This window comes from Molothrus ater, chromosome Z (genome assembly GCF_012460135.2).
Source record: "Molothrus ater isolate BHLD 08-10-18 breed brown headed cowbird chromosome Z, BPBGC_Mater_1.1, whole genome shotgun sequence".
Lineage (NCBI taxonomy): Eukaryota > Metazoa > Chordata > Aves > Passeriformes > Icteridae > Molothrus > Molothrus ater.
The window spans coordinates 42,941,319-42,956,316 of record NC_050511.2 but is presented as its reverse complement, the minus strand read 5'-3'; the positions used below and the strand labels follow the sequence as shown (position 1 = coordinate 42,956,316).

The 14,998-nt window shown below is 43.4% G+C and overlaps 1 protein-coding gene across 1 annotated transcript in view; it reads left to right on the top strand.

The window, feature by feature from the left end:
• The first annotated feature begins 601 nt into the window (after positions 1–601).
• Positions 602–14,998, top strand: part of CHSY3 (chondroitin sulfate synthase 3) — a 141,765-nt gene continuing 127,368 nt past the window's right edge. Inside the window, exons 1-2 of the mRNA XM_036403816.1 lie at positions 602–1,490; positions 3,104–3,387. Of these exons, the coding sequence (XP_036259709.1) occupies positions 776–1,490; positions 3,104–3,387 (999 nt within the window). The 5' untranslated portion in view covers positions 602–775. The remainder of the gene's footprint in view (positions 1,491–3,103; positions 3,388–14,998) is intronic.

The following is a 14,998-nucleotide window of genomic DNA, read 5'->3' as shown; positions in this document are numbered from 1 at the left end:
AGGCAGCGGAGAGGGCATCTCTCCTACCGACACAACACCCCGGACCGGGTGCCTTCCACGATCTGCTCTCCACAATCTCTGGAGGAGACGACCGGGCGGAACGCCCCGTGGCCGCCCTCGGATGGTGCCGGGCCGCGGCCGCTTTTGAGACCCCGGCCTCGCCCGCTACTACAGCGGGTCCGGGACGCACCGGGCATCCAGAGCTAAGCGAGGCTGCCGGGGGCGGCCCCACCGCGCCCCAGCCTTCCGCACCGCCCGGCGGGCGGCCCCGGCCCTGCCCCCGCCCCAGCGGGCAGGAGGGTCGCCAGCGGGCGGCGGGGCCGGTTCGGGTGTCGAGGCCGCGGCGCGGGTGATCCGCGAGAGGCATCTAAAAAAATCGTTTCCTTCCGGAGCGGCGGCGGCGGCCGCCGCTTCCCCGCCGCAGCTGGGGCGCCAGCGGAGCTCTCCGGGGTGAGGCGCTCGGCAGCCACGGAGGAAGACGGTGGGCGCAGCGCGGCGGCCGGGGCGGGGGAGGCTGAGCGGTGGGCGGGGCAGGGAGGGACCAGCCGCGGCGGGGACAAGGTGCCAGCGGAGCGGAGCCGCCGCCGCTCTTGCTCCGCCGCCCTGCCGCCCGCAGAAGTTTGACTCGGGAGCAGCGCAGCCGCCCGGGGCCGCCGCGGCGGGGCAGAGACCCGCGGCGGGAGACGCCGCGCTTGAGGCCGCCGCGGGACGGGGGTCGCCTCCGGCGGGACGCCGGCGGCGGTAGCGCTGCTCCGGGAGCCGCCCCTCCCGCGACATGGCAGCGCGATCCCGGAGACCCTGGCTGAGCGTGGTGCTGGGGCTGGTGCTGGGTTTCACTGCCGCTTCCTGGCTCATCGCCCCTAGAGTGGCCGAGCTCAGCGAGAAGAAGCGGCGCGGCGCCAGCCTCTGCTCCTACTACGGCCGCGCGGCGGGGCCGGGGGCGGCCCGAGGCGCGGCGGCGGCGGGCGGGCAGCAGGCGCCGCCGGGGGCAGCGGCGGTACTGGGCGGCACGAGTTTCAGGAGCAGCCCCTGGGAGCTGCCCCCGGCGGCGGCGGAGGGCACGGTCTCCAGCCCCGCTGCCGGCGGGGAAGGGGAGCCGGAGGAGGAGGACGAAGGAGGCGAGAAGCGGAGCGGCCGGCCTGGCGGCAGCCACAACGGGAGCGGGGACTGGGGGGGCGCGCAGGGCTGCACCAAGCCCCGCAACTTTCTCTACGTGGGGGTGATGACGGCCCAGAAGTACCTGGGCAGTCGGGCGGTGGCGGCGCAGCGGACGTGGGCGCCCTCGGTGCCGGGCCGCGTGGAGTTCTTCTCCAGCCAGGGCTCCGCCGCGCCCCCCGGGATGCCCCCGCTGCCCGTCGTTGCCCTGCCGGGAGTGGACGACTCTTACCCGCCTCAAAAGAAGTCCTTCATGATGATCAAGTACATGCACGACCACTACCTGGACAAGTACGAGTGGTTCATGCGGGCGGACGACGACGTCTACATAAAAGGTGACCGGGGCGCATCCCGCCGGCGGGAGGCAGGGAGGAAGGGGAGCGGTGTCTGGGAGCCCGTTGGAGTCCCCCCGTGGTCGGTTCCCGCCTGGGGCGGGGAGAGCATGGGGCGCCTCGACCTGCCACCGCCCCGCCGGCGTTTGCTTCCAGACCCAGGTTGCGGGGTACAGGGAGCCGCCCCATCCCTGAGGGAACCCCGGCGTGCCCGGGCCGGGCCGTCTCTGCGGAGGCCGCGACTCACTGGAGAGCCAAAACTGCGGGTTGGACCGCGCCGGGCTCGGTGAGCGGTCCTTTGGATGGGCGTGTGGTCCCGGTTGTGCCGTCCCCGCCCTCGCTTCCGTGGCGATCCTGCGGACGAGCCTCCGCCGTGGTCCGGCGGAGAGGGTCTGGTCTGACCGGGCGCGGCGGGCTGCGGGGCACTGCAGGACTCACGACCCGACCGCGGGGTGTCTGGCGGTCCTGCCTTGCCCCGGCCCCCCGGTGGAGTCGGTGCGGGACTCCTGGGAAGCGCTGCTGTCACCGGTACCAGCTCCCCGCCTGCCTCGACCCTGGGCTGGGCGAGCGCAGCCGCCGCGGGCTCCAAGTGAAGCTGCTGTTGAGTGCAGCGAGCGGCACCGGGAAGCACCAGCCCTGCTCCCGTGCGAGTTTCACAGCACCGTTAGGACGTGATGTTCTGCAGCCTTCTTCCTTTTGGTCTGCGCTTGAGGCTAGCGTTGTTTGTGCCGTGTCCTGCGCTTACGAAAGGGAAGCTGAAGGTGAAAGCGTAAGCCCAGGTTGTGAGATTGGTTGCTTACACTATTGTAAGTTCATTAACGGTAGCTGTACCCTTCCCTGTTTGTCACTTAATTTCCAATCGTTTAATAGGCTTCCTGCTCATCAGCTGTCATTCACCTGTCAAATATTTACAGACTTACACATGTATATATGTGTATGCATTCAGTTGCAGGCTAAAGTTGTATTTTCTTTGAGCTCATTTCGATGGGAGTACTGAACCTGTCTTTAATTGATTACATGGTACCAAATTAAATCAATCCAGAAACTTTTAATTTCAAGTAAATATTAAAGTTTCCTAAAAATAACTAGCTAAGTGATGATAAACACTGTAGCACTGGAACTATTTGAAACTAACAAGAGTTTTATTTTCTTTCCAAGAATTAGTCTGTAATCAAACCTGTGTTTCCTAGTTAATTTAGATTGGCTCTGATACTTTCTAAAATTAATGTATTAAATCTTATCTGGCATTTCCCATCGATTCCTTTTCCTTCCCAGCCTGGAACTATAGTGTCCAAATTGTCCAACTTTAGGGACTTCTTTACTAGCAAGTGCTTTCCATCAGTATTGTTTGAACAGAACATGTTCACTGTCAAAAATTAAGTTCTGACCATATTCCAGCTTGTGGCTGGAAGGAAAATGTCATTGTAATGTTAATTAAAAAAACCCTGTTAACTTGTCCAAGGATGTTTTCTGTGAGGTCTGGGATATTGCTTTGGAAGTAATTTCCTCTGAGTCAGATACCTGTTACATTTTTATAAAACTTTGAAGTACAGGAAAAGAGATGGCTGGCAGAGTAGTCAGACAAATAACAGTAAATCTTGTCCTTTTTTTTTCAGGTGAAAAATTGGAGGAGTTTCTTCGCTCACTGAACAGCAGTAAACCTCTGTATTTGGGGCAGACTGGTCTGGGTAATATTGAAGAACTCGGAAAACTCGGGCTGGAGCCTGGAGAAAATTTCTGCATGGGAGGGCCAGGAATGATCTTCAGCCGGGAAGTTCTCCGGAGGATGGTGCCACATATAGGTGAATGCCTTCGAGAAATGTACACCACTCATGAGGATGTGGAAGTGGGCAGGTGTGTCCGGAGGTTTGGAGGAACTCAGTGCGTTTGGTCCTATGAGGTAAGTGACAGTATAAATTAGCAGTGTGCTATTTGTTTACAGAGTTTTTCATCTTGCGCGGTAAGTACCTGTATCTGCAATCTCTTTCCACCATAATTATCTTCCAGTGCTTGCATCAGGATGTGAACTACAGACTGTAAGGAAAAAAGGGAGGAAAACATTCACAGCATATTGCTGTTACCATATATATTTCTACTTGTGTCTTACAGTTTTCATTCGTGACAATTTACTGCGGCCATGTTGTAAGTGTTGCTATGCTGTAAGTTGCTAGAGTATTACCTAGAGGGTTTCGGAACAATCCTTGACAGGAAGCTGTTGCATTTGATATATATATTGTTCATGAAAGATTGTTTTAAGCAGATCTTTTCAAGTTTAGATAAGCATATCTGTTTGCTTTGCATCTCAGTCTCTTAGAATACATTGTAGCATTTGAAGAATGGTCTGTATTTTCTTAATTACTCAGATGTATCTTACTCAAGTTTGTTATTTACAAAAGCAGAAATAGGTATTGTTTGGCTGGGTTTGTTTTTTTTTTGTACTTTTATTTGCAAGACTATCTTCATAGATAAAAATCGGCTGAGCATACAACTACAAGAAAGGGTAAAGGGTGAAACCTAATATGATAAATATTATTTCACTTATTTTTACCAGTTATTTAATATTAATATGTGCTTGCTCTTGTGGCACTCCCTCCATTAATCAGGAAAAATCCATTTAAATGGGCCACAGAAAGAGGCTATGTGGTATTTAGTGTCAAAAAGTCAGAAAAAAAAATTTGTGTAACAGTGTTTTTCTGAATGGCCCAGGAAAAGGTGAGCATTTATAAATGCTTTTGTAGGTTTCAGTGTATGTAAACAGGTGAACAAAAGAAAATGCGGCATGCTGAGTACTAATTAGGTAGAAATCTTAGAGGGGCAAATCTACTTCATAATAGAAAGATGCTTTTCGAGCCTATTTCATTATGTGTTGTAAATGCTACTGTGAGATAATATACCTGTGGCTCTGGCAGGGAAGGGAAGGCATTTTTGGTGTTGATGGAAATCCATGTAGAACTATATAGGACCGTTGGTTCCTGATCTGACATCCAAATTGCGTGGTACATCTGCAGCCTAATCGTACACTCTGATGTGTTTGGGCTGTGTCTGTACAAAGCTATTTTCCAGCCCTTATGGCCATGTGATGCTTGCTGATCTGTATCAGGTGGCAGCATTAAGATTCTGCCTTGACAGTTGTATCATGGAAGGGGTTTTGGTTTTGTTTTTACGGCTTGACTTGGGGACAAATCTGTGGAAGAAAACTGATAATATTGTCACCATGGTTATAATGTATTTTGATGTTCAATGTCAGGAAATGTTGGCTCCAAGCACTGATCTTAAGGGGGATGGAACAAAAAAAATACAGTTTTGGAGACTGGTTTATATGACTGCCCAGAAGCTCAGCTTTTCATGGTAGGATTGAGACCTGAAAACAAACTTTTTGAAAAAAACTCATGCTTGTATGAGATCTGGAATAGAGTGACACCAGTCTTCGTTGTCAGTTGCTCTTGAAGGACCTAGGTCTGTGTAATAGAGAATAAAAGAAAAAATGTGTTGGGCATTGCAATAATCCCCACTGCTTTCTGACCAGTATTTCTGTCTGATTCTGAAGAATCTTTGTTGCCAGTGCAGAAGCTGCTTGAGAAAATGCAGATGATTAAGACAAAGCTGCTTAGGATGTTATCCCAGCATTAAACCTATTTAGATGGGAAGGAGTGAAATGAGGTGTCTGGAAAGAGAAGCTGCATTTGTGCTTTGGCGTAGTTTGTGCTGTACAACAGTATTGATACTCCACCTGAGCAGATCTGTGTATTGCAGATTGCTAGATTATTTGGTGAAAAGAGTGATATTTTTCCCTGGGGCACTGAAACTGTTTCTGTGTGCTTTTTCATTCCTGTGTTAGATCAGAAATGCTCTCTATGTGCTAGAAGGGGAATATTCCTTCAGATACATGTGCACAAAATCTACAATTGGGACCAGGACTTCCTGTATAGCCAGTTGCACTTTTGTCCTCTTGTTCTATGTAAGTAATAAACTGAGTCCTGTTGAGCTGCAAGATTATTATGAACTTAGTTGATTTTAGTAAGATAAATAATTTGTATTTTGTATGTATTTGTGAAGACCAATGCAAGCTGGAAACAGTTACATTAAAATTCATGGGAACCTTTTAGCTCCGGAAGAGTTGAATCGCTGTTGCCTCATTTTTTACTAGATTTCTTTTATAAGAACTGGATCGGAAAGTCAAAGAGTTGCTGACAAAACCTGAAATGCTTGATCTTTGCTGCGTGGCTTAGCTGGTGTAGTTGACTGGCTGCCTGTCAGAGTTTGTTCTGGTGCTACTTAGGGCTAGCCAGAAGCATATGGTATCTTATATGCATAATATGCTTGCTGACAAGAAGAGGATAACAACTTCGTTTTTGTTTTTGTTTTTTTTTGGGTTTTTTTTTGTGGTTTTTTTTTAATTTTTTTTTTTTTAATTTTACTTTTTGTTGCAAGAATGAATAAGATAAGAGGATATTTGTAGGCCTGCAGTGAGCCACTCTTATTTTTTCAGCTTTCTAGAGTTAAATTCTAGTTCTGCTATATTTGAAGCCAGGTCTGAAGATTGGGACTCCCATGTACTAAGTGACTCATGACTGAGGTGATGAGCCTCTCTCTGTGTCTGCTGATGGGGCTCCTACACTCCAAATAAAGAATTAGTCATTAGATTGCTAAGAGTGGGAATCTAATGACAGTGTTTTTAGGGTCCTTGTGAAAAATGGAGGACAGAAGGAGGAGGACACGCGAGTTAGTGTCTGTTTTTGGTTACTGTCCTGTTCTGCTGGACTTGGGCAGCCCTGTGTCGGGCTGGAACAGGGGAGAATCCACTTTGCTGAGCATAAGCATCAGGAGAAAAAGAGGTGGTCGTAGACAGGAATAAAGGACTAGCAAAGTGTTGAACTGCTATCTTGACAGCAGCTTAGATTCAAATTGTCTGAAAGCAACAGCTGAACTGTAGTCTAAATCTAGTCCATTTCCTTGCTTCATGAGAAGGTATCTGCTAGAAGTGTATTTTGGATGGATCATTTTCTTTCTACAGAAGATCCACCCTTGTTCTGGTATATTTTTTCAATTATGTTTTAATTTACCCTTAGTTTTGATGATGCTGTAATGATTGAGGTATAATAAACCCGACAAATTTGTCCAAAGTATCTCTGTAAAAAGTCTGTTCATTTGTGTAAGGTCATAGCATCTTCTGCTCCCCCAAATCAGGCTTTTTGGTTTTCAGAATCTATATTTCAAGCTATCATTCTCTTCCACTAATTTTGAAGCTTTCAAAGGTTTTTATTTTAAAGGAATGAAGAAATAAGCTTGATTTTAGTGAGTCATATGTTTTCTATTATTTTAAAACAAAAATATAGCTAAAAAGCTAAGATGCTGTGTACTTCCTTGTTTTGGGATTTGAGTATAGAGGATGATTTGAAATAAAGGTCGGATTGCTTTATCTCTCTTCCCTTCCCCCTTTCTTCCCCCCGCCTCCCCCCCCCCCTCGGCTTTAAAAAATATATTTTGGGTTTTAGAAGACCATTTTGTAATTTATAACCTGAGATTTGAACAGATCAAATAGTGTAGTTCCATAAAATGACTAAAAGAAATGCTGTGTATGAAATAAGTAGCTATAACAATTGAAGAAGACTTTGTCAGGGTGTAAATACTATCAGAGAATGTGGTTTTTAGAAAATAAAAAATGTCAAATGCAGCATAAAAATTGTCTAAAGACAATTCATTGATGTATTTGTACCATATATTCAAATGCTAGCAAAGCTTTTCTTTTTGTAGCCTTTTCTCCCTTTCTCTGGATGAAAATCATGTAGTATCTTAAGGCAGAAGAGACTCATAAGGATTATCTTGCTGTGTTCACTTTAGAGTTAAAAACTACATTCCTCCAAAGCATCCAATACAGTAGTGTTCCTTTGGTATTGTGTAGGTTGATGTTGAAAGAAAATATGATACTTTGTACATATAAGTAGTCCACATAAATGATATATCTGTTTTTCCCATTGTTTTTTTCTGCTTCGTTTCCAAAATTCAAGGACAGCCATAGAATACAGTCTCATTACTGCAACATTCTTTTAGTAAAAAGCTCTCTATTATCCTATTTGTTGTTGATTCCCAGTAGTTACAGTAAATATTGCAGTAAATGTCATGGGAAAATGCCTCTTTGGATCAAGCTGTGTACTCAGAAACTTTTCCTTTACAGTACATTGGTATTTTGATTGTCTGCGGTGGTACTAGAACATTGTAAACCATTTTATGTCTCTTCTTCTAAAAATACTTTATATTTTCTGTTTTAGTCTAAGACTTCCTTCCTGTTGTATTTTAATCTGTCATTTGAGGCTTTATCTCTCTCTTTTTGGTGAAGATCAGTACTAAGCTTTGAGTTCAACCCAGCATCAAACAGAAGCATTAGAGGCGTGGGTGCCTTTGATGATAGGATGGTATTTTGCTCATATTGGGTACTGAAATGATCAGTCTTGAAGCAGCAGTGCTCCACCCCCAGTTAAGTTGTTGAATTCAGACAGGGACATTAGGTAGTTACATAAATGCAGCCAATACTTTAAGAAAACATCAGTGATCCTAGGATAAAAATGCATATAAGAGTGGACCCCTGCAGTAGGGGTCTCTAAGTGTATATGAAGAGAAATCAGATGATCCCAGAGGCCTTAGAACTTCTTGCATAAATGGACATTTTCTGATACAGGATTGCTTGTGTGCTGCCTTAACTCTTTGTTACCAACATCTACCTGATTAGTGATGTTAACTGTACATATCAAATTTCTTTACTTTATGTGATTCTCACCCATTTAGAAAAATCATACTATTGTAGTATAGTGTTTCTGTGTGTCCACGATACAAATAACTGTAAATCCTTAAATGCATATCCTGTTGCTTTAACCATGGTTCCAAGTTGGGTCGTTACTCTTGCCCTGTGTGCCTCTGCCTGGTCCTCACTTGAGCTGCCAGCGCGACTGTGCTGTGCAGATTTCCTGCTTTTTTTTTTTCCCTATGGCTTTCTACATAACCTCCTGTCATTAATTTGCTCTTTTATGTGGGGAATTTGGGGAGGGCCTGAGGGCCCTGCCTCTCGTCTTCATGATTCCTGGGGATTCCTTGTCTTCTAAGCTCTTCTTGATCCTGTCATGATCAGCTTGGCTGGGAAGTTGAGGAAAATCATGGTGAGAAAGTAGAATCATTCCTGATAGTTGCATGTTTCTGAGTCATAGGTGTTTTCTCGTGTGGCTCAGCACAACAGCAAGAGCTGGAGATACCTTTTCTGGCATCCTTGTTGTGATGGATAGCATTCCCATAGCTACCATGGAGATGTGCAGAAGAACACACAAACCTATGGCTGTAGTCCACTGTATGACGGCATCTGATACGTGCTTCCCAGTTAGGAGGGCTGTTTCTCACTTGGTTGAGTGCTAAGGTCTCTTACATTCCTGTCTTAGTTTCAGGTTTAGTGTCCTGTGTTTTCTGCCCTGCCCCAAGAGGAAATATTATTGTGCCATTTTGGAGTTTTACAGCTGTGTAATTGTGTAACTTTGTGCTCAGTTACCAAGTTGCTGAAAGACTCTGGGACATATTTTCATGTCCCTGGTATGAAAAATGCATGGCTACACCTTCCTTCCGATGTGTTTTTATCTAACAGCAGCCCTTTGTTTGGAGGACTGAATGGCTAGCTAACTGTTTTTGAGTCAGTTGCAAATGTTTGAATATTCTTAAAGCAAGTATTTAAAAGTTTTTCCTCTAAGAGTAAGTTCTTGTTTGACTTACTAAAGGATCCCACAGACAAGAAGAAAAAAAGTTCCTAAACTATTAGAAATGTGTATTTAGTTCTGCATATGGGTATCCTGACCCATGTCTCAGTGTCTCTGAATGTTTAAAGCTAACCATGTTGGATTTTTTCCCTCAAGTTTGCTGTAATTTTGTTGGAAGTATTTTCTCAAGACTTTTGTGATATTGTATATATCTAGGTGGTATTTCTACAGATGTCTACTGCAGAAGTCTAGGTGTTCAAGTGTTTAACTCAAAGAGTGGCACAACTGCAATTGTGGCACAACTGTTGTAGACATATCTCGTTTAAACTCATCAGATCATCAGTCTTTACAGTGCTCTATTACTGTACAAGGAATAAGCTTGATTTTTAGAATGAGAATAACAGATGAATAACTGCATTAGTGCCAACTTTAAGTGAATTTGTGAAGCAAAGCAAGATGAAACACTTATGTTTACTTTTATTTTTTTGAAGTTTTCTACTTTATCTTAAAATCAAGTAAACCTAATCACACAGGAAGCATTTGTTTCTATAGATATTTCCAGAACTACCTATGCTTTCAAAGTTTTCTCTTTCCTACAAGTTCTAAAATAACTGTATTTTACATGTACAGATCTGATTGTGGTAATTGGTCATGCTTTGGCTAATAGTTTTGTTAAACTGTCCTACTATAGCCTTTCTGAAGATTAATGTTAGTTGAAATGGAATAGTAGAGAGTTACTGAAAGTGTGTTTAGTTTTCTCAGACACAGACAGTCCACAAGTTGTTTCCTCCTGCTCCCTCCTGACCCCCAGTGTAGATGGGTTTTGTTACTTGTTCTGGACTATTCTTTGTGTCTCGACTCAACCCAACTCAGAAAAATCTCACAGAGATAACTTTTTCCTGACTTTGACTTTCCAGCTTCACATCTTTTGAGATCAAAAGACATATTTCTACTTAAACAGAAAATGCTTACAAAAGAGAGAGGCTGGAAGTTGTAAACTGAGGGAGTTACAAAAATTATTTGAAATAAAAGCTTATTAAATGTACTCTTGAAACCTAGTGGAATACTACAGTAGGATATGTCTTTTTTTAGAAGAATAAGCTTCCTAGCTACTCTTCCAGTTTGTATTTTCCTTGGGAGTTTTCTTCAGGTAGACAAGGAGGCATAAAATGTAGCTGGATCATTTGAAGTCTTCTTGCTTTATTTTATGTTTCTCATTACGAAAGCGCTTTCAGCTCTTTTCAGTTCTTATGTGAGAAGGCATATATTAACTCATCATCAGCATATGCTGCTGTACCATATTCTCTGCAATATGTTTTTATTTAGTTACTTCATTGCATGGAATAACACAAAATAGTTGAAGTACCTCATGTATTAAAATTGTAGCAAGAATTGCCAGCTTTGAGGAGTTTATTCCATCAGACCAGTGTCGGGTACTGATTTAAGCTCAAGATGAGTGCCAGGTTGGTCACTTTTTAGTACATATTTGGAGCTGGGGAGCAAATAAATGTGTAGTTCCACCCTTGCTGCAATATTTTTAGCTTCTGGGTATTACTCTAAGCAAAGATTTTTGGCATGCCTGTAAGAAATCTTTTAAAGCCCTCATATACTTTCAAAAATAAAGAACATCTTGAGCTAGAGGTATAATTTTAGGACATTCTGGAGGAGGATAAGCAGCCTGGTAGCTGATACAGGCTTCTTGAGTGCTGTTTTATGTATGATTTAGTCTTAAAATGAACCTAGGAAAGGAGTTAGCTTTTTTTTTTTTTTGAAATGTAGTGGTGTTGAGTTACATTTCCATTATCTTTTATGTAGTACTCTTGAGATACGCTTTCAACACATTGTTGAAGTTTTACCTTTAGAAAGATGAACATTTAAAAATATTTTAATAGAGGCTTAAAATAAGTCTTCTGTAGTATGTTGGTTTAACCATACAGTTGAATACTGAAAGCTGAAACCTGAAGTTCTGACTGGACAGGTTGTCTGTTTGGTTTTAATTTTTGGTTTGTGCTATTTTATTTAGAAACTTGAAACTGTTCATTTTAATAAGTTTAAAATAGGATGGTAGGCTTCTTGTTGGTTGGTTTGGGGTTTTTCTTGTGTGTATGTGCTTGTTACTTTGAAGGCCTTTATGCTTTCAGGAGTGCTTTCAAGTGCTCTGCTATGCATTTAGAACACTTGAGTCCCTAAACTGTTTTGCCTTTGGTTTTTTTCTTCTTTAATTATTATTATTTTTTACAAACATTTCAGGGACAAGTTAACATCTGAAGGACAAAAATCTGATCACCAGGGACACTGCTTCTTTTGACTCTGCGTTTGCTGTTATAAGAGAAGTGCTTGTCCATGGGGTCCTTTCTCAGTGCAGCATCTGTGAACGAGCTCCTCATGGTGTACAAACAAATGCATTGAAGAAATGCAGCATTTCTTTAGCAGTATATGTGGCTGCAAGGCAGTGGAAATATATGTGGGCTTTGCTGCTACATGAGGCATACACTGTAACTCTGCACGCACAGAAATGTGCATGTGTACATACACATGTTTAAAGCTTGTGCCTAGGTGATAACCAAGCTTCTGAGAGCATCAAAGTCCTTTGGAGAATAAGCTGTGCTTCCAAGTAGTTGCTGCAGACTCTCTACTGTAAAGCTAAAGAATTTAGCTTTCAGTTTGATTTAAATTTATCTTTCTGGTTAGATCTGTGTCCTTCTGTTCTGTGTTGTATATATATATATATTTGCCTTCAATTTAACATAGCTTTTTTCAGCCTTTCTTGAAAGCTTTTTTTTTACTGCTGTAGACTGTAATACACCTATTATCATAATGACTTTTCATCATGAAAAGGCCCATCTTATGGACCAGCTCTTATCCTACTAGAATTGCACAAGTTCCTATTGTGGATCATGACAAAACACAATGACTTTTTATGCCATTTTTATCAGCTGCAACTGAAGTGCAGTTGAGTTCTAGAAGTCAGGGGATTTAGCTACAAAAATGTATGTGATGACTGAGCTTTTAGGAAAGTGCCTAACTCATCAAATGAAACAGTTTTGTTATGTGCTTTTGATATATTTGTTGTTTTTAAATAATAATATGTTGGGTATGAATCTGGCCTGCAAGATGGAATGAAAGCAGAGGCTAGTATTCTGCATCCTTTTCTTCTGTGCTATATTTTTGTGATTTCTTTTTTCTTCATTTGGTAGGGGGAAAAACTGCACCTAACTGAGCATAGTTGACTACCATAGAAAATATGGTCAAACAGTACAAAATAGTTTTTAAAAATATAGTACTGAAGGGTCTAATAGGGACATGTAAATGTATATGCATTTCTTTTGTGGGATTTAATACTTGAGGCTTGCTTAGAATTATGGAGTGTGTCTGTTACATCCTTGCAAAAAATGATTGTTGTTTTTACTTTCAAGAAAGAATTCTGTACCAAACCTATGCATTGGGCATTGCTCCATCCTTGCCATAGGAAGCTGGTGCTCATGTCCCCTCTTCCAAATCTTTTACCCTTAGTTTTTAGTCTCTTAAGTCCAAGAATAAACACCTTTCTGTTCTTAAATTCCTAGCCATGCTGTGGTGTTGACATATATACTTGAAGGTAGCAACTCTATCATGGGAGTGAGATATACAAGACTTTGTGGGGCAGAGAGCCTTGAGTGTGCTAAGATTCTTTTTGCAGTATGCTTAACAACTTGCCCAGTCTGACTTCCTAACTCATGGCTGGAAAAATGTTTTGGACAGCAGTGACTTTATTACTTTAGTTGTACTGCTCCTAGAAAAACTGACTACTCATGTCTTGGATGGGTGGACTGCTTAATGGGTAAAACACTGGATGGCTGGGCCCAGACCGTTGTGAATGGAGGTAAATCCATTTGGTGGCTGCTAGCTCTGCTTGCCTGGGCCTGATTTTGATGCCAGTCCTATTTAACATCTTTATTGATGGTCTGGACATGGGATTGAGGGCATCCTCAGTAAATTTGTAGACAGTGAATTTCCTGGGTGAGTGTGTTGATCCTTTTGTGGGTAGGAAGGCTCTACAGGGACCTGGGCAGATTCAGTCAGTGGGCCAAGGACCACTCCATGAGGCTCAATAAGGCAAAGTGCTGCCCTTTAGTCTCAGCAAACCCCTGCTGCACTACAGGCTGGGGGAGAATTGGCTTAAGAGCTGCTGGGCAAAAAGGGACCTGGGGGTGCTTGTTGAGAGCCAGCTCAGTGTGCCCAGGTGGCCAAGAAGGCCAGTGGCATCTTGGCCTGAACCAGAGCAGTGTGGCCAGCAGGACAAGGGTATGATCATCCTCCTGTACTTGGTGTGGCTGAGGCTGCACCTAGAGTCCAGTTTTGGCCCCTCTGACACCTCCAGGACATTGAGGTGCTGGAGCTTGTCCAGTGAAAGTCAACAAGGCTCATGGAGGGACTATCAAACATGTCTTATGAGGAATGGCTGAGGTAGGTGGGTTTGTTTGGTCACGAGAAGAGCAGGCTCAGGGGGGACTGTGTCATTCTCTGCATCTCCCTGAAAGGAAGATGTAGTGAGGTGGGAGTTGGTCACTTCTACTGTCCCTGCAGTGATAGGACCAGAGGAAAAGGCCTTCAACTGAGACAGGAGAATCAGATTAGATATTAGAAAAAAGTTATCACTCCTAGGGTGTTCAGGCATTGAAATAGATTGTCCTGGGAAGTGGTGCAGTTGCTGTCCCTGGAGGTGATTAAGAGGCATCTGGATCTGATGCTAAGTGATGTGGTTTATGGGTTATAGTGGTAGTGCTGGATGGATGGTTGGACTTGATCTTGAAGGTCTCTTCCAACCTTGAAAATTCTATGACTGTGTGAATGCTTAAAGCAGGAGAGGGAAATACTGGAAGGAGGTAAGTTAGAGTAACAGACTGACTTGCCTTTGACTTTGGCAAGTTAGAAAACAGCTATTACGAATCAGCTGCTTGTGACTGGGTTTCATGCACACAAGTAGGACTTCTTTCATGAGTTTTTGCCTCATGAAATAGGCAAATAGGACGTGATGTTGAAGTTCTCTCTGTGTCTGTAGATGTGTGTATATACATATGTGTGTGTAGAGGTATTTAATTATATTTTTAAGTATAACGCAGCTAAGGTAAGTTGAAGTTAAGTTGGCATTTGCCTTTTTACTCCACTTTGGGGAGTGAATAATGATATAAAGACCATTAAATACTTGTCAGTTTGTTACTAACTTTTTCTGGAGACTGTTTGTTACTATAGCAATTGTTGCAGCTGATAATGTTGGCCCCTTGTCCCCATGTGAGAATCCAGCATTAGAATGTTATTTTGTTTCTGTTAAATATGCCAGTGATTTTCTATAGTATTCACTCTATAGTATTCACTCACTATTTGTGTATTGCTAGTGTACTTAGTGATGTGAAAGCACTTAATCATCCACATTGATCAGAATGGGATTTCCATTAGCTATGTATAGTGTTGATAAAACGCTGATAAAATTCCTTGAGTTCAGAAGGCAAAAAATCTAACTGAGGACCTCAGAACAATCAGGTCAAAATATGTTCCTGAATGTAGGAACAGTCAAATTTTTCATATCTCTTAATGCTGGTGGTACCTTCTTTTTTATACGAAAATATGCTTCAGAAGCAGCATTCCTGCAGGGTAAGTCCAGAACTGGAGGAACTTCCTGCTCATCTCAATTTAAAAGAACTTTGCTGTTGCTTATTGGAATGTTTAGTTTAGTACTAAACTCATAACTTTAGTAAAAAACTTTGTTGTTAATTTTTCATTGCTAAACATCGTTTGGGG